Source organism: Hylobates moloch, unplaced genomic scaffold, assembly GCF_009828535.3.
Source record: "Hylobates moloch isolate HMO894 unplaced genomic scaffold, HMol_V3 SCAFFOLD_1, whole genome shotgun sequence".
In the NCBI taxonomy this organism is placed as follows: domain Eukaryota; kingdom Metazoa; phylum Chordata; class Mammalia; order Primates; family Hylobatidae; genus Hylobates; species Hylobates moloch.
The window spans coordinates 46301246-46328587 of record NW_026652276.1 but is presented as its reverse complement, the minus strand read 5'-3'; the positions used below and the strand labels follow the sequence as shown (position 1 = coordinate 46328587).

The 27342-nt window shown below is 38.1% G+C and overlaps 1 protein-coding gene and 1 pseudogene across 1 annotated transcript in view; both read right to left on the bottom strand.

Annotated features, from left to right (window-relative positions):
* The window catches only part of DNAH7 (dynein axonemal heavy chain 7), a 330709-nt gene that overhangs the window by 254040 nt on the left and 49327 nt on the right, over window positions 1-27342 (bottom strand). Inside the window, exons 10-13 of the mRNA XM_032755099.2 lie at window positions 19318-19501; window positions 18337-18516; window positions 2426-2698; window positions 1553-1680 (exon numbers count right to left, since the gene is read on the bottom strand). Coding sequence (XP_032610990.2) covers window positions 1553-1680; window positions 2426-2698; window positions 18337-18516; window positions 19318-19501 — 765 coding nt within the window. The remainder of the gene's footprint in view (window positions 1-1552; window positions 1681-2425; window positions 2699-18336; window positions 18517-19317; window positions 19502-27342) is intronic.
* Window positions 9283-10590, bottom strand: LOC116809389 (transcription factor E2F3-like; annotated as a pseudogene).

Genomic DNA, 27342 nt, shown 5'->3' with positions numbered 1-27342 from the left:
TGGGAGACAGGCTTTCTGGAGAGGTGAGTCAAACCATGCAGGAGCAACAAGGGGAAGGCATTCATATCTAATGGCTCCTTTAATAGTCCTGATATGTCCTCTGTCCATCCTAGGGAGTCTGGTGAGAGGCAAGAGGCATAATTAGGAGAAAATGGGAAAAAGTAGAACTGGCACAAGCTCAGAGAGCATTAAGAGGCAGGAGAAGTAGCCACGCAATTAAAATAAGTATTTCACCCAGCATGAACAGCAGTAAGAAGACACTTTCACTATTATTCTAGTTCTTTTAGAGGAAAAGGTGCTTTAAGCTGAAAATCTGATCTGGTTCCTACATAAGGTACTCAAGTCCTAGTCCTCTTTCACACGGTACCTTCATCCCCAGCCTTTCCTTTCACTTCTCTTCCCTCACGCTGTCTGTGAAAGCAATGCAAACCACTCCTAGTTCTTGGAATACACCCTTCCATTTTCACACCTCACTGCCCTCTACATATTATCTTCTCTTCCTGGAATTCTTTTACCCACACTGTACACCTGACAGACTCCCACTCATCCTTCAAAATAAAATTCACAGGTCAGTTCTTCTTTGCAGCCTTCCCTGATTCTCCCCTCTCCCCCAAACTCCATCATGGGAGGAAATTAATTCTGTCCTCTCTGTTCTACCTTGTGGCTCATTACAGTACTTACTGCATGGTATTGTAATTTACTGGTTTGTGTGTCTATTTCTCCATCTACATTTTAACTTCCTTCAGCAATTTTATTTTAGAGTCTTAGAGCCTAAGTGGCTAGTTTTGTGCCTAACACATAGTAGGTAAATAGAACTTCCTTCAGGCTTCTATACAGCTTGAAAGAAATATTTTTAATGATCAATTTTTTCTCTGATACCATAATCATAAAATGTATCCTGATTATTTAGAGTTTTTCACCCATGTAGCTGATGCCAGTCAAGAGATTCCCAGAGCAACATTACCACCAGTTGTTGGAAGACTAGTTACACTTTTCTACTTCTTGTCTTAAAGAAACAGGTATTCTGCTTTATACACTAGTATTCTGTGAGTTTACTTCACATGGGTCAGTTTTCCCAAAAATCCCTAGGTTAGTCACAAATGAATTTCCAGATAAAAGAAAAAGTTACCATGGCCCTCAAGAGTAATTTTAGGAAGATGAAGTTTCAAATGTGATGATGGTCCCTTAGGACCCATAACAACTACTATGTAAATCCACTTTGAAACCCACTTTCCATATTGATTACACAAATATAAAAATCTGAATTTAGATAATGTGCACTTGACTTGTGTAAAACAAATACAAACACATTTTAATACCACCTTAACTCAGACAACTGGGGAGGCACACTTGTGGTGAAAAAAATAATAGTACTAATAATCACATCACATCACAAAGTGATACTTAAAGCCAAGTAGAAATAAGTTTAGCATAATCATTTCTTTTGAATCATTTATGGCATTGCTCTAATCCATTACTTTAGTTGAGTGACAGCTGATTCTATTAAACATCCCCTCCCAAAAAACAAAAAAAATCAGTATCACATAAATACCTTGTATTTATTTCCTGATGATCTCTGAACATTTTAGCTAGAAGTTTCCCACAAATAATATCTGCTCGCTTCACCAAAGCTCTGATTAATTCCTCACAGTGCATTTCAAACATTCCTAAACGAATAGTCTGCAAAAGATTAAAAGTTTAATCAACATAAGAAATAAAACAAATGTATTTTCACAATTTTGCCATTCTCATAATTTTTATTTTTGTGTGTGATGTAACAAGATTGAGATTTTTAAAAACATATATAATTCGGGGAAGGTTTTCCGAATAATCATTTGTATTATACAACTATCTTCCGGGTAAATATCCTTGAAAAGTTTATTATCTTGGAAACCAATTCAATCTCAGGACAATAATAGCAATAACAATTTTGGTGAATTGAATTACTGTATTACTAAATAAATAATGTAGGTTTCAAACGTTATAGTTGCTCTGTACAAAAAAATACATGTTCATGGTAGAAAATTTAGAAAATGTAAAAAAAGACAAATTTTAAGTTACTAGTATTCTACTAAACAGAACCACATTTTGGTGTAATTACTATATTTTCCACAGGATTTATAAACACTAAGGCAAAAATCAAATAGGTTCTTGGAATTGTAGGGACGGCGCTAATTATATAAAATACTTGCCAGAGTTGTGGTAGTAGAGTCTCAGCTACATGAGCACAAGAACTGTGTTTTGCCTAGATTCTTATACCCGGGGCTTACCACAATGCTAGGGACACATCAGAAGCTCAGTAAATATTTTTCCTGTTGATAGTAATGTTGTAATTCTTTCACTGTGTTCTAAAAATACATCCTAATAAAACTGGGGAAAAGATACCAGATAGAGATAACAGTTGTACAAAACTAGAGTCATTTACCTTTATGGATGTGTACTGTATTTCCTCTATTAGTTTCTGGTATTTGCGAATTTCATCTATTATTTTTTCATAACTATGATTTTCTGCGAGGAAGTTATCAACATCTCGCTCAGCTTTTCTGGTAATTAAAAAGTCATACTTGTCATAGAGTCTGAGGTGCTCAGTAGGTGCCACACTCTCTTTCATAATAACTTCCTTGATCTTTTCTTTGTGAGCATCTACGATTTCATTCAGAATTATGGGCTTCAAGGTTGTTGGTTTAGACTTACTTTCCTAAACAAGGGGGTAAAAATAATAGTATTTAAAATATCTTAAAGTAACTATATCATTTGTCTTTGTACAAATGCCAATCTTACAATGTTTCCTGTCTTTTTATTCACGAGGTTGTTTTAATTGTTTAATCTCTAATCTATAGAAAGATATTAGACTAATTGCAGCAGTGTTTTAAAATTTAGGGTTCATATAATTTTTTGTTCTCTTTAAGGCCACCTACTTGTGTTTTGTTTTTCTGTATGGATGAAAGAACAGTCACTTGAAAATATATACGAAATAATATTTAGAATAAAAAACAGCAAAGTACACATTTTTAAGTTTTATTTTTAATTGACATAATTATACATATTTATGGAATACAATGTGATGCTTTGACATATGTATACATTGTGTATTGATCAAATCAACATAATTAGTAAATCCATCACCTCAAACATTTCTCGCTTCTTTGTAGTAAAAACACTCAAAATCCTCCCTTCTAGCTATTTTGAGATATATAATGCATTATTGTTAATTATAGTCACCCTAATGTGCAATAGAACACCAGAACTTACTCCTCCCATTTAACTGTAACTTTGTACCCAATTACCAACCTGTCCCCATCTCCCCCATTCCTTGCTACCCTTCCTAGCCTCTGGTAACCACTATTCTACTCTTTATTTCTAGGAGATCAACTTTTTCAGATTCAACATGTAAGTGAGATCATTATTTGTCTTTCTGTGTGGCTTATTTCAGTTAACATAATGCCCTCCAGGGTCTTCCATATAATTGCAAATGACAGGACTTCCTTCTTTCTATAGGTGAATAGTATTCCACTGTGTATATATATATCACATTTTCTTTATCCATTCAACCACTGATGGACACCTAAGGCAATTCCATATCTTGGTTATTAGGAATAGCGCTGTAACAAACAGGAGAGTGCAGATACCTCTTCAACATACTGATTTCCTTTCCTTTAGCATATATACCCAATAGTGGGATTGCTGTGTCATATGGTTGTACTACATGCAATTTTTTGAGGAACCTCTTTACTGTTTTCCATATTGGCTGCACTAATTTACATTCCCACCAACAGTGGGTCTTTTCTCCACATCCTTGTCAACACATCATCCTTTGTCTTTTCAATAATAGCTATTCTAACTAGAGTGAGGCGACATTTCATTGTGGTTTCTATTTGTATTTATCTGATAGAGATGTAGAACATTTTTTAATATACCTGTTAGCCATCTATTTGTATATCTTCTTGTGATAAATGTCCTATCAGGTTTTCCATCAATAAATAGGATTATTTGTGGTTTTGCTATTGAGTTCCTTTTATATTCTGAATATTAACCTCTTGTCAGACATTGATATAGTTTGATCTATGTCCCTGCCAAATCTCATGTTGAATTGTAATCCCCAGTGTTGTAGGTAGGGCCTGGTGGGAGGTGTCTGGGTCATGGGGGTGGATTCCTCATGGTTTGGTTCTGCCCTTGCCATAGCAAACAAGTTCTCATGAGATCTGGTCATTTAAAAGTGTGTGGTAACTCCCCACCCCAGTCTCTCTTGCTCCTGCTCCTGCCACGTGAGACACCTGTTCCCTCTTCACCTTCCATCGTGTCTGGAAGCTTCCTGAGGCCTCCCCAGAAGCAGATGCAAGCACTATGCTTACTGTGCAGCCTGCAGCATCATAAGCCAATTAAACCTCTTTTTAAAATAAATTATCCAGTCTCAGGTATCGCTTTATAGCGATGCAAGAACGATCTGTCACAGATATACAGTTTGCAAATTTTTTATCCCATTATGTGGGCTCTTTATTCATTGCTTCCTTTATGCAGAAGCTTTTTAGTTTGATGTAATCCTATTTGTCAATTTTTATTTTTGTTGCCTGTGTTTTTGAGGTCTTATCCAAAAAATCCTTGTGCAGATCAATGTTATAAAGCATTTGCCCTATATTTTCTTATAGTACTTTCATAGTTTTGGGTGTTACGTTTAAGTCTTTAATCCACCTTGAGGTGATTTTTATATATGGTGAGAGATAGGGGTCTAGTTTGATTTTTCTGTATGTGGATATCCAATTTTCCTAGCACCATTTATACTTTCCCAAAGTATGTTCTTGGTGCCTTTGTCAAAAATTAGTTACTGGCTGGACATGGTGGCTCACACCTGTAATCCCAGCACTTTGGGAGGCCAAGGCAGGCAGATCACTTGAGCCCAGGAGTTCAAGACCAGCCTGAGCAACATGGCGAAACCCCGTCTCTACAAAAAACAAAAAATTAGTGGTAGTGTACATCTGTAGTCCCAGCTACTCCAAGGGCACTGAGGTGAGAGAATCACCTGAGCCCAGGAGGTCAAGACTGCAGTGAGCCATGATCATGCCACTGCACTACAACCTATGCGACACAGTAAGACCCTGTCTCGAAAAAAAAAAAAAGTTATTGTAGAAGTGTGGATTTATTTCTAGGTTATCTATGCCGTTCCATTGGTCTATGTGTTTGTTTTTATGCCAGTACCATGATGTTTTGGTTACTATAGCTTTGTAGTGTGTATATGTGTGTGTGTCTGTGTGTATATATATACATTTAAGTATATATATATATGTTTAAGTATATATATATATACACTTAAATATTTAAAATCATGTTTTGTTTTTTTTGTTTTTTTGTTTTTTGTTTTATTATACTTTAGGTTTTAGGGTACATGTGCACAATGTGCAGGTTTGTTACATATGTATCCATGTGCCATGTTGATTTCCTGCACCCATTAGCTCGTCATTTAGCATTAGGTATATCTCCTAATGCTGTCCCCGCGCCCCCCACCCCCCACCCCACAACAGTACCCGGAATGTGATGTTCCCCTTCCTGTGTCCATGAGTTCTCATTGTTCAATTCCCACCTATGAGTGAGAACATGCGGTGTTTGGTTTTTTGTCCTTGCGATAGTTTACTGAGAATGATGTTTTCCAGTTTCATCCATGTCCCTACAAAGGACATGAACTCATCATTTTTTATGGCTGCATAGTATTCCATGGTGTATATGTGCCACATTTTCTTAATCCAGTCTATTGTTGTTGGACATTTGGGTTGGTTCCAAGTCTTTGCTATCGTGAATAGTGCCAGGAAACAACAGGTGCTGGAGAGGATGTGGAGAAATAGGAACACTTTTACACTGTTGGTGGGACTGTAAACTAGTTCAACCATTGTGGAAGTCAGTGTGGCGATTCCTCAGGGATCTAGAATTAGAAATACCATTTGACCCAGCCATCCCATTACTGGGTATATACCCAAAGGAGTATAAATCATGCTGCTATAAAGACACATGCACACGTATGTTTAAAATCATGTTATTGATACTTTACCATGCAACGTTTTTCAAATTACACCCATGTGAGGTGATTAGATCACAGCTAGGGAACAGGTCACCCTGTAACAAATCTATTTATAAAATTCATCATAAAAGCTTTTTTTTGGCTGTTTTTTACATTACATTACATATTTTCTTTTTTAAACTAGCATACAACACAAAGCTAAACTGACTCATAGTTTGCCTACTCCCAATTTTGGGAGAAATATTTCATTCCTACCAAATCACATACCCTGTAGGAAAATAAATTCCCACACGCTGACAATTGCCACCCAACTTTCTCTGCAAGGAATCTTCCTTCAAATCCCTCCTTCTCATACACATGAGTTGTCATGTGCAGTGAATTCTTACTTTCTTTTTCCTGAAAGCTTAAGCTTTAAATACTGCAATTTTATTTACAGATCTACACGTAAACAAAAGTGAAAACAAGAACCACAACAAAAACAAAACAAAACAAAATAACACTTTAAAAAAATTACAAACCAGCTAGAAAATATTCTGGCAGTGTTTACAAATTAGTTGCTGTTTTTGTACAAAATTGCTAAATAATAAAAATGTGAGCAAACTACCTATCGACTTCAATAAAACAATTGCTATGCACAACCCTGTACATATAAACACAACCTAACACTGCCATGCTAATGTGTTGCCCTTTATTCATTTTATTTTCTAAGGCTCATGCAGTCATAATTTGCACACTTGTAATTTTCAGCCATATAATATGTGAGCTTTAATAGCAGCAACCGATGGTACCAGGAAACCTGCATACTTAGAACTTAAAGTAATGCAAAAACTGTGGTACTTACTAACTCACTTAATGCTACTTACTAGCACTCACTTACTGCTCAGATACTAAGTCAAAAAGAAAATGGCTAATGAAAGAATACAGTATGGACATCTAATTAATGTACACCAGTTAAGCCCAGCAACTGGAAAAATCTTACGCATGAAGAAACTTTCAAGATTTACTAGGATTCCTTTAGTTTTTAAAACAATAAATATGGCATTACCTTATAAAAAGTTTCAACAAAACACACAACAACCTAGCCAGGTGAGTTCAGTCTTTAGACACTGGAAAAAATCAGCTTTGTGCATCTGGCAAAAGATAATTACACAAAGCTGAAAGTAGAGGCAGCTAACCAGATGAGATAGATATGGGAGATGGGGAAAAGCTTGGCATAAATGGTTTCCTACACAGGAAAAAAAACCACAGTGCATTTCTAGTAGACAACACAAAGCTCCCTCTCCCTTCTCCATCCCAATGCTTCCTCTCGGACCACACTGATGTTTTGTACCAAGCCTAGCGTGTGTGAAGGGAGGAGACCACAGGTGGAAGCTGAAGAAGAAAAAGGCAGATAGTCTTCACCTTTGTTTTTTCCCAAACACACACCCATGCATACCCACACAAAGAGTTTAAAGCACTAGTGTCATCTGTCTTGACCCCACAACCACTTTGCATATTGTAGAAATCTTCCTGGAGTAAACTGGCTGGGGCTTCTGTGTTTTTGTTTGTTTGTTTTTATTTCCTAAGGGATATTTTCAATTCAATTAAACATGTATGAGTTGAGTGCCTACTGTGTGCCTGCCACTGGGTCAGGCACATAGCATTTCAATTTAACTGTTCATTTTGAGGTTTGTTCTTTATCTGACTCCCTCATTCCCACAGTCCTTAGTATCCAAAAAATGGATTGAAGATACTATGCCATATTCCAAGTCGGAGATGGCCATTGCCTCCTGCCAATGGGAAAGCTATTCTTCAACGTAACTGGTAGGATTTGCAGCTGACACAAACCCTCCAACTTGGGACACCATTCCTGAAGAGTAAAGCGGGAAATGCCCTGGCATTCTTTTGCTCCATTTTCTATGTCCTGGCTTTCCTTGGTCCAACTCATTCCTTCATAGAGGAAGGGGAACAGGGTCTAGCCAGAATGATTCCAGCCCCTGACACAGTGGGAGCCCCCTGTTCCTGCCAGCATAAGAAAATGCCACTCACACAATGGGAATGTCTTTCTCCCTGGAGGCCTCTCCACCCGACCGCATCCTGAGAAGTGGTCTCCGAGTGCAGCGTTAACAGTCCTTTCCCAGTAACAGGGGCGTGGGAAGCACAAGGATTAAAGGATCCATGCCTGCTGCTCCTTGGGACTGTTACATCATTTGACCTGGTTCTCCTTTCCAATGGGTCACTCCTGTCAGCAAGCCCCAGGACTGACTTGCTCCAAGCTGGGAGTGGAAGCAAGATGGGACAATGCTTCTTGCAGAGCCTGATAAACCTCAGATCACACAGGTTTAGATGTTCTGATCAGTAGAGGTTCTGTCCCTCTGCTGATGTAACGTGAACTTGTAAAATTTCCTTCAAAGTAAGCAATTAAATTGAAATGGTGATGAATGCCACAGGAATACATAAATGGCAGCTAAAAAAATATAAAAAGTCTAAAATAATCCACAAAGAACTAAGTAGGCATTTGCTACAAATCAACTGGAAAGTCACAAACATGCGGGGGATAGGGGAGTGGGCATAGTTTCTAGAGATAGAAAAATCCATAACAGCTTAGAGTGGCAGAACTCTACTCGTCTTCTGTAACTGCAACAAGTATATTTGAAAACAGGTTCTTCATCCTAAAGGCTGTGGAGCTTTTAAGGGTTTTGAGGAAGTTTTGTGTCCCCTCCTTTTGGGACACAGGGTCCAGAGCTTAAATTGAAGTTAAATATTCCTAAGAAGAGCTGAAGTCCATTTCATACTTTTGCATGACTTCAAGTTTGCATTTGCTGCAGTTCCATTCCATATTAGCATACCCCAAAGGCATACATTTCTGTGGAGAAGGCAGAGATTGAAACGCTATTAAGGAAGATCATTGTTTACCAGTGGGTCAGGTGGCCAGACCCCATTCTACAGCCCATCTGTCAGGCACAGCAAGCCAATCCGGGAAGAAGGAAGAGAGGAAGAAAAAGTTAGAGTGAGAAACATCTGACTGCACATTTTTTCATTTCCTGACTTATCAAGGAGATCATGGAGCCTGGAACAAAGCAGCGTTTTCCCAAGGGAGCCTGCAACTGTGCATTTAAACAAGTTGTTTATTTTTTTAAATTCATTAAAATGTCAGCTTTCTTCTGAAGTCTGTAGTTTACTTCATGATAATTTCTTGCAGGAAGAAAGTAGGAAGGGACCACATTGCACGACAGATGTTCTGGTCCCATGATAAAAAATTATTGATTTGTAAAGAGAATGCACGTGAAGCATAATCAACCATACTTGAAGTCTTCCACCAGTGGAAGCTTTTCCAAATCATCAGCATCAAAGATATCACTGATGCCTTCCTCCTCCCCAAGGCTCAGGAGACAGTCCCCTTGCAGCAGGGGAGGCAGTAAGTTCACAAACGGTCCTTCTAGGTTAGAAGGAATTTGGTCCTCAGTCTGCTGTAAAAAGTTGGCTGGAGAGGCCAAGGGAGAAAGGTTTGCCACAGAAATTGACCAATCGCTATGTCCTGAGTTGGCTGAATCCAAGTCTTTGGAACTGGGTTTAGAGATATTCCCATTGTGGTCTTGGTTGTTTGTTTTCACTGGATTGTGTGTTTCCATCTCTTCTGGACAGGAGTAAACCTCAACTGGTCCTTGGGTACTTGCCAAATGTATCTGTAGGCTGTCTATTGAGTAAAGTGCTTCAAGTCTTGTTTCTGGAGGGGCTTTCACAACTTATAACCGTTTGATCTTTAAGGCCACTAAGTTTTCAAATATCTTGATACGTAACATAAGCTAACCTTTGATTCTCTGAATCTGTGGTTAATAGTTTGAGGTCCAGGGTGCAGCTTTGGATCAGTTCGTCTAATTTTTTCTCTTCCTGACTGAGCTTGGTTGCTTCTTTTGACAGGCCCTGACATTGGGCCAGCATGCCCTCATCCTCAGACAGACTGTAGCCCACTGGATGTTTTCCTTCTTCTTTTATTTTTTAGACAGAGTCTTGCTCTGTTGCCAGGCTGGAGTGCAGTGGTGCGATCTCGGCTCACTGCAACCTCCACCTCCCGGGTTCAAGCAATTCTCCTGCCTCAGCCTCCCAAGCAGCTGGGACTACAGGCATACACCACCATGCCCAACTGATTTTTGTACTTTTAGTACAGACAGGGTTTCACCATGTTGGCCAGGATGGTCTCAATCTCTTGACCTCGTGATCTGCCCACCTCGGCCTCCCACAGTGCTGGGATTACAGGCATGAGCCAACATGCCCAGCTGTTTTTAGACTTCTTAATGAGGGAGATGCTTTGAATGTTGGTGATATCATAAGTCCTTCTCTTTTGTTCTTTTAGCACTTTTTCTGCCTTGTTCAAATCCAAGACCCCATGGAGAGACTGGCTCAGGAGCTGAATGAACTTCTTGGTGAGCAGAGCAAGGGATGTATCATACGGCGTTTTTCTGGGGGAGATTTTTGGAGTTTTAGGACTATCTGGACTTCATAGAGCAGCTCTTCTTTTGCCCTCAGGGGTTCTGAAACCATCTGAGAGGTACTGTGAGCGCCTTTCCTAGCTCTAGGCTTCACTTTGCCTGTTGTAAGGGCATTTCCGAAACCAACCTGGCTCAGCAGGGGGAGATGGGAGGCCAGCTAGAGAGGAGACCCGGAGGGCCAAACAGACCAGTGGTGTGGGGGTGAAGGCGGGCACCAGCGGGGGAGTAGGGAGAGAAGAGAAAGGGTGGTGGTGCCAGGCAGATGTGAGGGCACTGGGACTGTCCCAGGCCAGGGAGCTGGTGTGCAAGAGGAAGTGGTTCCCTAACTCTCCAGCAACCCCTGCTGCCTCCTGCTTTGTAGTCTATTTAGAAGTAAGGTAACGTTTGAAGTCAGGTAGCGTGATGCCTCCAGCTTTGTTCTTTTGGCTTAGGATTGACTTGGCGATGCAGGCTCTTTTTTGGTTCCATATGAACTTTAAAGTAGTTTTTTCCAATTCTGTGAAGAAAGTCATTGGTAGCTTGATGGGGATGGCATTGAATCTATAAATTACCTTGGGCAGTATGGCCATTTGCACGATATTGATTCTTCCAACCCATGAGCATGGAATGTTCTTCCATTTGTTTGTATCCTCTTTTATTTCATTGAGCAGTGGTTTGTAGTTCTCCTTGAAGAGGTCCTTCACATCCCTTGTAAGTTGGATTCCTAGGTATTTTATTCTCTTTGAAGCAATTGTGAATGGGAGTTCACTCATGATTTGGCTCTCTGTCTGTGATTGGTGTACAAGAATGCTTGTGATTTTTGTACATTGATTTTGTATCCTGAGACTTTGCTGAAGTTGCTAATCAGCTTAAGGAGATTTTGGGCTGAGACGATGGGGTTTTCTAGATATACAATCATGTCATCTGCAAACAGGGACAATTTGACTTCCTCTTTTCCTAATTGAATACCCTTTATTTCCTTCTCCTGCCCGATTGCTCTGGCCAGGACTTCCAGCACTATGTTGAATAGGAGTGGTGAGAGAGGGCATCCCTGTCTTGTGCCAGTTTTCAAAGGGAATGCTTCCAGTTTTTGCCCATTCAGTATGATATTGGCTGTGGGTTTGTCATAGATAGCTCTTATTATTTTGAGATACGTCCCATCAATACCTAATTTATTGAGAGTTTTTAGCATGAAGGGTTGTTGAATTTTGTCAAAGGCCTTTTGTGCATCTATTGAGATAATCATGTGGTTTTTGTCTTTGGTTCTGTTTATATGCTGGATTACATTTATTGATTTGCATATGTTGAACCAGCCTTGCTATACTACAAGGCTACATTAACCAAAACAGCATGGTACTGGTACCACAACAGAGACATAGATCAATGGAACAGAACAGAGCCCTCAGAAATGATGCCGCATATCTACAACTATCTGATCTTTGACAAACCTGACAAAAACAAGAAATGGGGAAAGGATTCCCTATTTAATAAATGGTGCTGGGAAAACTGGCTAGCCATATGTAGAAAGCTGAAACTGGATCCCTTCCTTACACCTTATACAAAAATTAATTCAAGATGGATTAAAGACTTATATGTTAGACCTAAAACCATTAAAATCCTACAAGAAAACCTAGGCAATACCATTCAGGACATAGGCGTGGGCAAGGACTTCATGTCTAAAACACCAAAAGCAATGGCAACAAAAGCCAAAATTGACAAATGGGATCTAATTAAACTAAAGAGCTTCTGCACAGCAAAAGAAACTACCATCAGAGTGAACAGGCAACCTACGGAATGGGAGAAAATTTTTGCAACCTACTCATCTGACAAAGGGCTAATATCCAGAATCTACAATGAACTCAAACAAATTTACAAGAAAAAACAAACAACCCCATCAAAAAGTGGCAGAAGGACATGAACAGACACTTCTCAAAAGAAGACATTTATGCAGCCAAAAAACACATGAAAAAATGCTCATCATCACTGGCCATCAGAGAAATGCAAATGAAAACCACAGTGAGATACCATCTCACACCAGTTAGAATGGCCATCATTAAAAAGCCAGGAAACAATAGGTGCTGGAGAGGACGTGGAGAAATAGGAACACTTTTACACTGTTGGTGGGACTGTAAACTAGTTCAACCATTGTGGAAGTCAGTGTGGCAATTCCTCAGGGATCTAGAACTAGAAATACCATTTGACCCAGCCATCTGATTACTGGGTATATACCCAAAGGACTACAAATCATGCTGCTATAAAGACACATGCACACGTATGTTTATTGCGGCACTATTCACAATAGCAAAGACTTGGAACCAACCCAAAGGTCCGACAACGATAGACTGGATTAAGAAAATGTGGCACATATACACCATGGAATACTATGTAGCCATAAAAAATGATGAGTTCATGTCCTTTGTAGGGACATGGATGAAACTGGAAAACATCATTCTCAGTAAACTATCGCAAGGACAAAAAACCAAACACCGCATGTTCTCACTCATAGGTGGGAATTGAACAATGAGAACTCATGGACACAGGAAGGGGAACATCATACTCCGGGGACTGATGTGGCGTGGGGGGAGGGGGGAGGGATAGCATTAGGAGATATACCTAATGCTAAATGATGAGTTAATGGGTGCAGCAAAACAACATGGCGCATGGATACATATGTAACAAACCTGCACATTGTGCACATGTACCCTAAAACCTAAAGTATAATAAAAAATAAATAAATAAATAAAAAAGAAGTAAGGTAACGTGATGCCTCCAACTTCATTCTTTTTGCTCAAGATTGCTTTGGCTATTCAGTGTCTTTTGTGATTTCATATGAATTTTAAGATTATTTTTTCTGCTTCTGGGAAGAATGTCATTGGTATTTAGATAGAGATTGCATTAAATCTGGAGATCACTTTGGGTAGTAAGGACATTTTAACATAGTTAATTCTTCCCATTTATGAACACAGAAAAATCCACACTTTGTACAGTCGTATATGCTAGCTTTATAAGGCAGTGCTTGCATTGTTTGCTGTTGACAGAAAATACACTAGAGCGCAGTGTCATATCATCATAATCTTTAAACACAATACTTTTTCACGTTGAGGAGAAATCTATCTAGATCACAGAAAGACCACTTATTCACTGACCTTTGATCTTTGATTCTGTGAACAGCAACTAGAGCAGACTAAAATCCTTAGCTGCAAAATTTGCATTCTGCTCTCAGGATTATAATAATTGTAGGCAAGAATGGACCCCACAACAATTTTAAATAAGCAAACAAATCTTAACAGTTTATCTCCTTTTCTTTCCATTTTAGAGGACAAGTAAATATGCACACATGGTTTATTACCTGAACCAACTTAATCTTTCTTTGAGACACAGTCTCATTCTGTCACCCAGGCTGAAGTGCAGTGGCACAATCTCAGCTCACTGCAACCTCTGCCTCCTGGGTTCAAGTGATTCTCCTGCCTCAGCCTCCCAAGTAGCTGGGATTACAGGTGCCCACCATCATGCCCGGCTGATTTTTGTAGTTTTAGTACAGATGGGGTTTCACCATGTTGGCCAGGCTGATCTCAAACTCCTGACCTCAGGTTATCCACCCGCCTCGCCCTCCCAAAGTGCTGGGATTACAGGCATGAGCCACCATGCCAGTCCCCAACTTACTCTTAAATATATATATGCTCTACCTGTTGCCCAGATTTTATTTATATTGTAACAAAACAAAATCATGTCTGCAGTGGACATTCTACAACATTCAAATTGATAGTATCAAAGGATTCCACACGCAACTGGGTAATTTTCTCAGTTATCCATGGGACATTTGCCTACTATTCCCCCAATGGGCATTTCAGGAAATCATCTTACTTAGAACTAGATACTTCATGAGAACATTAGTGAATCTCACCACTGTTTCACCCCTGGGCTCATTAGATGCTTGGTATCATCTTTTTGGAAAATAGAAAATATTAAGATAAAGCAATCTATATAATGTACTGTGTGCAATGTAAAATTACTTGATCTCATGTGAGGCTAATATTCACTATAGATTGTTTCTTAAATTTATTAATAGCCTATCTAATTTGTAAAGCCTATAGGTCTACCTTTCTAAGCAGAATTGGATACTATGACTTCAAAACTATATTAGAAAGTATCATTTTGGGGCCACGCATGGTGGTTCATGCCTGTAATTCCAGCATTTTGGGAGGCCGAGGCAGGCAAATCATGAGGTCAAGAGATCCAGACCCATCCTGGCCAACATGGTGAAACCCCACCTCTACTAAAAATACAAAAATTAGCTGGGCATGGTGACGCACGCCTGTAGTCCCAGCTGCTCGCGGGAAGGCTGAGGCAGGAGAATCGCGTGAACCCAGGTGGCAGAGCTTGCAGTGAGCCAGATGACATCTTTTTAATACAGTTTTGAAGTCGTAGTATCCAATTCTGCTTAGAAAGGTAGACCTGTAGGCTTTACAAATTAGATAGGCTATTAATAAATTTAAGAAACAATCTATAGTGAATATTAGCCTCACATGAGATCAAATAATTTTACATTGCACACAGTACACTATATAGACTGCTTTATCTTAAAAATTTCTATTTTCCAAAATAGATCTATTTTCCAAAATAGATCACATCTCAAAAATTGATTTTTCATCTCAAAATTCATTTTGATATGAATCTAATCATCTCCTATTAACAGTTATGAGAAATGGTATTCTGTATGAGACACCTCCAGATGTTCTAAAGCATATCACATTAAATCAGGAGATAATAATATGCTTGACTCATGGTGCGTTAACCCATTGCAGGTTTACCTTCCATGAAAAAAAAGTGTATTTTAGTTCACTTTCAATTTCTACCAAAGGTTGTGATAAGAAACAGCTATAAAAATTCCATTTCTGCAATTGTTGTCAAAGATCACTGAGATTATGTTCAATTATCCTATTCATGATACCCTACATATCACTTGTAGGGCATCATCTAGGCATATTTTACCAGTACTGATTTCTGAGTACTGACTCCATCATTATGAATCTGTATCTCTGGGGCAAGGGACAACGGTGAGCGGTGATGGTGATCCCTGGAATTTGGATCATTCGTATACCAAACCTCAATGACATGCAATTTACCCATGTAAGAAACTTACACAAGTACCTTTGAACCTAAAATAAAAGTTGAAAAATAAAAGGTGTTACCAGATGATGATGATCCATAGGGTTTCAGAACCATTACCCATGAATGATGCCAACTGTAGGCTTTATCTCTCAAAATCTGATACCACGAAAAACATCTCTCTTCCTGAGAAGTTTCAATTAACTGTTCTAATCATAATTAAAATTTGTCATACTTTCCTTTAGAAACCAGGAAGCTTGGGGCCATATTTTATAACTATAAAATCATAGCAACTGCATTCCTTTTGATAATTATAAAAGTTATGGCTGGGCGCGGTGGCTCATGCCTGTAATCCCAGCACTTTGGGGAGGCAGAGGCGGGCGGATCACGAGGTCAGGAGGCAGAGGCGGGCGGATTACGAGGTCAGGAGATGGAGACCATCTTGGCTAGGACGGTGAAACCCCATCTCTACTAAAAATACAAAAAACAGCCATGCGTGGTGGCAGGCGCCTGTAGTCCCAGCCACTCAGGAGGCTGAGGCAGGGGAATGGCGTGAACCCGGTAGGCAGAGCTTGCAGTGAGCCAAGATAGCACTACTATACTCCAACCTGAGCAACAGAGCGAGACTCCGTCTCAAAAAAAAAAAAAAAAAAAGTTACTTTTCTTCACTTGACCTTTGTCTACTAATTCTTTTCTTACTAACTTGTTAAATTTGTCTTGCTTCAAAAGTTACTTCAAATCATTCTTGAAAAAGTCAGGGTACAAACAGAATAGAAAAGAATGCAATAGATGAACTAGAATTACACAAAAGACAAAGTAAGCAGTATGTTTCTTGACAGACTTCTATTTATGGTAGTATGAGGAACAGATATCCAGAAAACAACTACTCAATTCAAAACACATAAATATGCCAAGAGAATAAAGTTGAGTTTATCTTTTATAACGTATAGCTAAGGAAATAACAACAACAAAAAAAAGTCTAAGGGACCAAAATGAGAAAAAGCATGAGTTGAGAGGTCATTAAGTGCAGAAGTGAGCAGCTGCCCTGGGGACCCTGCTGATCCTTGGTGGTCTAAGCTTTGCTTTAATGAGTTTCCGGCAAGGTGGATGCATGGGAGGGGCTGCCAGGAAACAAAGCCTCAAGCTCGAGCAAAGTTGGATGTCCTAATTGGCATCTCCACGTAAAGCCAAGAACACTGAAGGGTGACACAATCTTAAAATGAGAGTTCTGAAGAGACGAAATTTCAGAATGCTGAAAGGTGACAGATCTTTGAATACGAGAAAAGTAAAAATGTCCTGGTTTTGCTTTGTTTCTCTATAGAGGAAAAAAAAGATGGTTGCCTTAAGAATTTGTAACCACAAGTCTATTTTCACACAGATTTGAGTGAATATTCGCACAACCAGTATTGTCCTTGAAATCATTAAGCAAGAATTCAGCTAAAAATGGTCCTTGGTCTGCAAGGGCCTGGGGAGCACCTGTCACAAGAATATGGGAACTCCAAAGGAATCAACTTAAACCAAGTCCTCAAAGACTTTTTTCATAAACTTCTTACAAGCATAAGTATAATAATAAAGGAAAAATACCCAGAGAAATATACCACCAGAAGCAGGAGGCAGCAAACAGCAGAATCAGATCAGCAAAAACTGTGGATACCGGTAGTATCGCATACACAGTATTAAAAATATTTAATCTGTGTAAAGAGAAGTAAAAGCTTAATGGATACATGACTAAGTATAAAAGACTATCAAAAATGACTAAGCCTATTTGAAAAGAACCTAATGGAATTCCTGAAAAATAAAAACAGAATAACAAAAAATTGGAAACTCAATGAAAAGAATATCCTCAAAATGGATAATTTCATATAATGTTAAGTGAAATCAGCAAAACACCAATTACTTATAAGATGCTTCCACTTATACAAAGACATGGAAAAACTAAATATAAATTGTTTAGTAATAAACAGACAAGTAGTAAGCCTATTTTTCAAAATTAAGAACAAAAGCTCCAAACTTCGAAATAGTGGTTCTTTTGCTAGAAGGTGGAGAGATAAGGATGTAAACAAGAAGGAGCAAAGGGGAAGAGCTTAAAGGTATCAGCAATATTCTATCCCTCAAGATGGGCTGCGCCTATTTAGGTGTTAACTTTATTACTACTGAAGCCTTTACACACTTGTTTCCTGCACTCTTCTGTATACAGCAAATATGTGTAAGTTATTTTAAAAATACAAAAATGAGGAGAAAGCTTCTGATTAGACTTACAAAACTAGAAAACATTATAAGTTGAATTTTCAGACATGCTCATTTCATATACTAGATTCCAATAACTACTGTGGAAATGTCGTAGATTAGATCTATGAGCTGAAAATACAAAGGAGCTCACTATTACGGAAAAAGGTGTATGAGGGGAGTAATAAATTCGAAGACAGTTTTACAGAGCTGGAGAAGCATAAGGAGGCCTACAGCATGGCATTAGTTTACACGAAATGGTAGGAGAGCTACAGTAAATACTCATTGGCTGCTTCAAACCTGATCACAACTTTAATTCCTTCTCCTCAGAAAGTTTTCAGCTAAGTCCAAAGAAAGACTAAACTAGGAAAGTAGGAATATTTTGAGAGGCCATTTGAAAAATGGTAGTTTTTTAGCAAAACTTTCTTATAAGCCAATATTATTATATTCTGTGAAGCAGAGGACACCCGTCTTTAACTTTCAGAAGTTACTTGAAATGAATGTCATTATGCAAATTCAAGCAATCTTAATATCCTTGTTACTTACCCACTTGGAATATAATTTTGTCTCAACTCTTGGCACAAAACTGACAGCTTTAATCATGACATCATAAACATTTAGAAAGATATCTATATAGTCACTAAACTCAGGTTCAAACTTAATGGTGTCATTATGAAGAATCAGCCTCATGATGAAACCTGGATGTTCAAAAGCTCTAACAGAATCCTGCAAAAAAATTTAAAAATTTACACACATAAATATATATGAATTGTGATAGACTAAGTAGTACACCAGTCCCAATTAGAATACATGGGAACCCACACTTCCTCTTATGACCCAGACAACTAAGCCAAGGAAGAGTTCTAATAAGAAGAGCAAGAGTGATTCTGAGCTATGGTAGATGGTATCCAGTATCCATTGGGCCCACAGGTCAACTACAGGGCCAAAGTCCCAGAAAAACAAGCCTACATGGCAGTGGAGTTCTAGAATCACACAAGACAGAGCCCAAGAGGAGAACACTCCAATTCCAAGGCCCTGCTCACACTGTAACAGGACCTCCTTCCAGAAACAGAAACGGTTCTTCTTTGCTAAAGTTACCTCATGGTAACTTTCTCCTGCCTTCATGACCCAAATTTCCCAATTACGTGAATTTTCACTTATTTTCACTAATCTTTATCTCCAGTCATGACAATCAAATATGCTAAACATGCAGGTTTACATTAACTCTTTTTTTTGAGACAGGGTCTCGCTCTGTTGTCCAGGGTGGAGTGCAATGGCACAATCTTGGCGCCCTGCAACCTCAAACTCCTGGACACAAGTGCTCCTCTCACCTCAGCCTCTTGAGTAGTGGGAACTACAGACATGTTCCACCATGCCTAGCTGACAATTTTTTTTTTTAAGATAAGTGTAATAGGTCTAAAGATGTACTTTCTGCCCTCTCACTGATAAAGATGTTGTTTTCCTCTCTGAAATAATTTAAAATAAATAAATTTGTAAATACATATTGGTGAACTGAACCATACTTACTGGGGGTTGTGCAATTAAGTCCGTGAAATCTTGCATGGAGACTAAAGTGAGGTCCTGCAGCTGTAAAGTCATAAGTGCAGCAGTACAGTTGAAAAAAGATTCCAATTTGGCACTGCTGTCACCAGTTGGCAATTGCTTTTTTTTATTACCTTGGTAATAAATATTCTGCACTTCTGGAAACCACCTTGAAAGAACAAAAGACTTTTAAAAGTCAATGCTTTCAGTGAATTACTCCCTTTATATTAAGCATTAACAGTAATTTCTAGACATCTAAAGGTCTTCATAGAGAAGTATATTGCTAAATGATATTACCCACTCTCTGAAATGTAAGTGCTAAAATATTTCACTTCTAGGAAAAGAAATTTTAAATCTTAGCCAATAGAAAATGACTCAGTGATGTGATGCTGTGAGAAAGACATAATTCTAACTCCTGGAACTATGGCTCCTGCCTTTTTGAAGAAATAGAGAACTTACTTTACTGGATATTACAAAATACTCCTCTCCAATCTCCTAAATGTTATCTAGGGAATATATTTGTTAGTTTAAAGTTAAAATGTGAATAACTGATTAACCAAGGGAGGGCTTATACCATGCTCAATACACCTGGTTGTTTCATGCTATTCTATCTGTTTACAGTTACTTGAAAACAATTTACAAATCAACAAAATCAGGTATTTATTTTCTCATTCCCCTTAATGTGGTATCCTGAAAGAGTGTCTGATCTAAAACAAAGTTTCAAACGTGTATGTGTCCTTGTAATAAAAGGATAACAGTATAATTTCACATATAGGTACATAATGATGATAATAAGCAAAGTTTTCAACTTACAAAACCACTCTCCAACACTACAGAATTTTAAAAGATTATCTTTTTTCATAAGAGATAATGAATTTTTTAAATAGTCAATATAATTTCAGGAGTTTCCTGAATGTTCCAAGAGAGAAAATCTAAATTTCAAATGTATTTATTCATCCCTCTAACAAATACGTGTTGAATGTCTACTACATACTAGGAATAGTGTTGTAAAAGATATAAAAAATATGGTATTGACTGAGTGCGGTGGCTCACACCTGTAGTCTCACCATTTTGGGAGGCCAAGGCGGGTGGATCACCTGAGGTCAGGAGTTCAAGACCAGCCTGGCCAACATGGTGAAACGCTATCTTTACTAAAAATACAAAAATTAGCTAGATGTGGTGGTGAGTGCCTGTAATCCCAGCTACTTGGGAGGCTGAGGAAGGAGAATTGCTTGAACCTGGGGGGCAGAGGTTGCAGTGAGCCGAGATGGTGCCATTCCCCTCCAGCCTGGGTGACAAGAGTGAAACTCCATCTCAAAAAGAAAAAAAAAATCATCATTTCTCTCATAATAAAGGCAATGGTCATAAAAGAACAAAAAGATCTGAAATAAAAGGATAGAGATATAATTTTCCATTTAAATAATGAAGAAGGGTTTCATAGTGAAGATGGCAATTTCATCAAAAAAAAAAAAAAAAAAAGATAGAAAAGAGAAAGAGAAAGGCCCTGAGAGAAAGATTCAAAGTGGAAGAATTATAAAGAAAAGTAAATGGAGTAGGTAGGGTTATCAGATCATTTCAGTGTCTAAAATAGACAACAGAATAGAAAACAGGAAGAAATATACGGGGCAAGGTCCAGTTCGGGTAAGAGATGAAATAAGTTTAGGTCTGCAGAACTGGAAAGAGGACAAATACGATGTATTTTAAAAAGTATTCAATTGCTCATTCTCTCAAAAATATTTATATGACTCCCTATTATGTATGAAACATTTGGGGTACAAAAGATTTCTTAATTCTCAAAGCGCTTATAGACCACTGAAGGAAAAGAGGCACATACATACATAAATAAATATTACTTTTAAAAAGGACTTAGAAGAGAACAAAGTACTGGAGGCATTCATAAGGAAGAGATCACTTTTGATGAGATAACAGTAAAAATTTCATGAAAGAAAGGTCATTTAGGCTGAGTATTGAAGGATAGAAGAGAGTCTTCTCCAGTAATGGCCTGCATCAAGCACTGTAAATAGTGTAAACCATAACAGTTTGCTGATAGTGTGCAAGAGGTCCTTATTCCATTTCAATCTCCTTAACTTCTAATTCAATCTTTATAATTAGGCGAACAAAGATGACAATGCTGAGTTTCAGAGTTTCAAGTTTTCATAGCACTCCCATCTCACAAATGAAAATAAATAAGGAGTAACTAATTACTTAAAAAATCAGTAATTGGTTAAAAGGGGGAACAAAGAGCCTTCAAACTTAGTCCATAGATAGATTTTTAACAGTGGTAAGGTGTGGTTACAGACTAGTCATAGAAGTTATATTCTGTTTTATTTAACATGACTATTTCTACAGGCATGATCCAAGGTGAAAGTCTTTTCAGAACTGAGGATGGAAAAGACAAGTTAGATCTATATTGCAGAAAACCTTTAAAGGCATATTAAGAAATATGGACTTACTTTCTCAACAAAAGGGAGGCACTGAACTGGGGAATATTTTAAGACTCATCCAGCAGTGGTTTATAGGCTAGGCCTGAAAAAGAAAGCTACCAGAGACAAAGGAATATGGCAGTTATTCAGATTTTGCAATAGGCTATACGGGAGGCAAAGAGGGCCGGCCAAGGGTAGTAGTCCTGGGGATTAAGAGGAAGGGATATACATGCAAGTTGCTTCTGAGAGTAGATCAAAAATAGCTGATGGTCATAAAATAAGTCTCAATAAATGTAAAAGGTTTAAAATCATACAAAATCATTAATCAGTAACAGAAAGACACTTAGAAATTCACAAATATGTCTAAAGTAAACAACACATTTCTAAATAGCCAATGATTCAAAGAAGAAATCATAAGGGAAATTAGAAAACAAGATGAATGGAAACGAAAACACCACATACCATAATTCAGGGAATGCAGCAAAATCAGTGATTAGAGGGAAATGTTTAGCTGTAAACACCTATGTCAAAAACAAGGGAGGCTGGGCATGGTGGCTTATGCCTGTAATCCCAGCACTTTGCGGGGCTAAGGTGGGAGGATCTCTTGAGTCCAGGAGTTCAAGACCAGCCTGGACAACATGGTGAGGGTCTCTACACACACATACACATACACACACACACACACAAATATTTAGCTAGGCATGGTGACATGCGCCTGTGTTCCCAGCTACACAGGAGGCTGAGGTGGGAGGATGGTTTGGGCCCAGGAGGTCAAGGATGCAGTGAGCCATGTTCATGCCACAGCACTCCTGCCTGGGCAACAGCATGAGGCCTTGTGCCAAGAAAAAAAAAGGGCTGGGCGTGGTGGCTCACACCTGTAATCCCAGCACTTCGGGAGGCGAAGGCAGGCAGATCACAAGGTCAGGAGATCAAGACCATCCTGGCTAACACAGTGAAATCCCATCTCTACTAAAAATACAAAAACAAAATTAGCCGGGTGTGGTGGCGGGCACCTGTACTCTCAGCTACTCGGGAGGCTGAGGTGGGAAAATGGCATGAACCCGGGAGGCAGAGCTTGCAGTGAGCCAAGATGGCGCCACTGCATTCCAGCCTGGGTGACAGGGCAAGATTCCGTCTCCAAAAAAAAAAAAATCTCTCTCTCTCCTCTCTCTCTCTCTCTCTCTTCTATATATATAGAAGAGAGAGAGAGAGAGAGAGAGAAGAGAAAACTAAACTCAAAACAAGAAGAAGGAGAAGGGAGGAAATAAAGAGGTAAGTCACAACAAAAAAATACTGAATAGAAAAATAGAGAAAAATCAGCAAACCTAAAGTTGGTTGTTTAAAAAGATCAACAAAACTCATGAACTTATAGCTAAACTGACCAAGAAAAGAGCAAAGACTCAAATTGTTAAAATCAGGAATAAAAGGGGAGACATTAATACTAACATTACAGAAATACAAAGAATTAAAAGGGAATATAATATGCAATTGTTTGCCAACAAATTTGATAACCTAGAAAAACCGGACAAATTCTATGAAGACAAAAACTACCAAATCTGACTTAAAAAGACATAGAAAATATCAATAAACCTGTATCAAGTAAAAGAGAACAAATTAATATTAATAATTTACAAACCTTCCAGGAAAAAAAGGCCAGGACTAGATGGCTTCACTGGTAGTTCTAACAAGTATTTAAAAAATTAACACCAAACCAAATGTTTGATTTGTAAAGAATTCACAAACCAAAAAGGAAAAAAGAAAAGAACGCTTTCTTACTCATTCTATGAGGTATTACTATAATACCAACTACAAAGACATAACACACACACACACACAAAACTACAGACCAATATCTCTTATGAATAAAAACATAAAATTCCTCAACAAAATACTAGAAATCCAAGTCCAGAAGCACATAAAAAGGATTGTATGATCACATGTGATGGTTCATGCCTGTAATCCCAACACTTTGGGAGGCTGAGTCAGGAGGACTGCTTGAGTCCAGGAGTTTGAGACTAGCCTGGGCAACACAGTGAGACCTTGTCTCTACAAAAATGAACAAAATTAGCTGGGGACATGCCTGTAGTCCCAGCTACTCAGGAGGCTAAGGCATGAGAAACACTTGAACCCAGGAAGCAGAGGTTGCAGTGAGCCAGGATTGCACCACTGCACTCCAGCCTGGCTGACAGAGCAAGGCCCTGTCTCCAAAAAAAAAACAACACAGGATTATCCCCATTCCAAGACCACGTAGAATCTACCTCAGGAATTCAAGTTGGTTCAATACATGAAAATCAATGTAATACACCGTATTAATAGAATTAAAGGGAAAATCACATGATTATCTCAATAGATTAAAAAAGCATTTACAAAATCTAACACTGCATGATAAAAAAAAAACCATGTCTGCTCTTGCTGCTTCTATTCACCATTGTACTGGAGGGTCTAATCAGGGAAATTAGCTAAGAAAAGGAAAAAAAAAAATATCCAGATAGGCAAGGAAGAAGTAAATTGTCTCTATTTGCAGATGATATGATCTTATATATAGAAAGCCATAAAGAATCCACATGCAAAAACCATTAAAGCTAATAAATAAGTTTAGTAAGGTAGTAGAATACAAGATCAATATATAAAATTCAGTTGTATTTCTACACACTAGCAATAAACAATCTGAAGATGAAATTGAGAAGACCATTCCATTTACATAGCATCAAGAAGATTAAAATACTTAGAAAAAAATTAAACCAAAAAATGTAAATACATTTTTGTATTTACATTTAATACATACAAAATTACATAATTACATACAAAAAATGTAATACACGTATACTAAAAACTACACGACATTGTTGAAATAAACTAAAGAACTACTAAATAAATGGAAAGACATCCTGTGTTCATGAATTGAAAGACTTAACATTATTAAGATGGCAATACTCCCAAAATTAATGTACAGATTTAATGCATTCCCTATTAAAATCCCAATGGCATTTTTTTTAAAATGGGCACATTGATACTAAAATGCATATAAAATACAAAGGACTCAGAACAACAACAATTTTTCAACTCAGAAAAATAAGAATGAAACTGGAGACTCACACTTCTTTATCTCAAAACTTACTACAAAACGGTTTGCAAAGACAAATAGGCCAATGAAACAGAATAGAGAGCCCAGAAATAAACCCTCCCATATTTGGTCAAACGATTTTCAGCAAAGGTGCCAAGACAACTCAATCAGAAGAGTCTTGCACAAAAATGGTGCTCAGACTACCAGATATCCATATGCAAAATAATAAATTTGGGCTCCTACCTCAGACCATGTATAAGTTAAAATGAATTTGGTTTGTAAAGGTCAAAAAGGCCTAAATGTAGGTGCTAAAACTATAGAATGATTAGTTCTGTTTACCACACAGGTAAACAGGTAAATCTTGGTGGCTTTGGATATGATACTGATATGGTTTGGCTGTGTCTGCACCCAAATCTCACCTTGAATTGTAATAATCTCCATGTGTCAAAGCTGAGACCAGTGGAGATAACTGAATTACGGGGGCAGTTTCCCCCATACTCTTCTTGTGGTAGTGAATAAGTCTCACGAGATTTGATGGTTTTACAAATGGGAGTTCCCCTACACATGCCCTCTTGCCTGTCGCCATGTAGAACAGGGATTTGCTCCTCATTCGCCTTCCACCATAATTGTGAGGCCTCCCCAGCCATGTGGAACTGTGAGCCAATTCAACCTCTTTCCTTTATAAATTACCCAGTCTCAGGTATGTCTTAACAGTTTGAGAACAGATTAATACAGATACCAAAAGGTACAAACAACCAAAGAAAAAACATAAATTAGACTTCATCAAAATTAAAAATATTTGTGCTTCAAAGGATACTATCAATAGGAGAAATATTTGCAAATAATATAATTGATAAGGGTCTAGTATCCAGAATATACAAAGAACTCTTAAACCTCAGCAACAAATTATCAGATATTTTACATGTCAGTAATAAAAATCAGACAACCCAGTACAAAATGAGCAAAGGGTTTGAACAGACATTTTCCAAAGATGACAAATAAACAGACAATAAGCCCATAAAAAGATAGTCAACATTATTGGTCATGAGGGAATTGCAAATCAAAATCATAGTGAGACACAACTTCATAACCACGAGGATGGCTACAAGCAGAAAAATGGACAATAACAAGTGTTGGAAAGTATGTGGAGAAATTGGAACCCTCATAAATTGTTGTTAGGAATGTGAAATCTTATAGTCACTTTGGAAAACAGTGCGAGTGTTCCTCAAAAAGTTAGAATTACCATATAACCTAGCAATTTCACTCCTAGGTATACAGTCAAGAGAACTTAAAAATATATTTATGCAAAATAAATGTTCATAGCAAAAACCGCCAAAAAGTGGAAACAACCCAAATGTCCATCACCTGATGACTGGATAAATAAAATGTCTTATATCCATACACTGAAATATCATTTGGCCATGAGAAGATATGACATATTGATACATGCTATAATATGAATGAACTTTGAAAACATTATGCCTCCTGTAAGAAGCCAGGCATAAATGACCATATATTGTATCATTTCACTGAGATGAAATGTCCAGAGTAGGGAAATTCATAGGGACAAAACATATATTAGTACAGTTACCAGGCACCTTTGGGTGGAAGAATGGGAAATGGCTGTTAACAGGTACAGAGTTTCTTTCTAGGGCGTATTAAGCCATTCTTGTGTTGCTATAAAGAAATATCTGAGACTGGGTAATTTATAAAGAAAAGAGGTTTAATTGGCTCATGATTCTATAGGCTGTACCAGCATGGTTCTAGCATCTGATTCCAGGGAAGGCCTCAGGAACATTATAATTACAGCAGAAGGTGAAGGGGGAGCAGCCATGTCATATGGCCAGAGCGAGTGCAAGAGAGCAAGGAGGAAAGTGCCACACACTTTTAAACAACCAGATCTTGTGTGAACTCAGAGCAAGAACTCACTTACTATCATGAGGACAGAACCAAGCTATTCATGAGTGATCTGCCCCCATGACCAAAACACCTCCCACCAGGCCACACCTCCAACACTGGGGATTACGTTTCAATATGAGATTTGGAGGGGACAAGCATCCAAACTATATTGCATGGTGAAAATGAAAATGTTCTGGAATTAGTGGTAATGGTTGCACAACCTTGCGAGTATATTATCAATGTACACATTAAAGTAGTGAATTTTATGGTAAATGAATTATTTCTCAATAAAAAAAGAATAGCAATACATTGGGTATCGCTAGAAGCAGAGCTAAAATTTCATGCTTTCCTACATGAAATTTCAAAAGAGAACAAAAAAAGTCCCAAGGTTTTCAACTTGGCCTAGTAATGGTTCACAACAGGAAGAGTAGCAGGTTTGGAAGAAAGAGAATAAGCATTGCTAGGGACATGCTGAGATTCAGGTGCTGACATGACATTCAACTAAAGATATTCAGTATTACATTGGTCTGGCAAAGACGTGTTGAGGAATACCTAAAAGCACAGGCAAGAAAGGCAAAAATCAACTAACAGGATAACATCAAGCTAAAAAGCTTTGCATAGCAA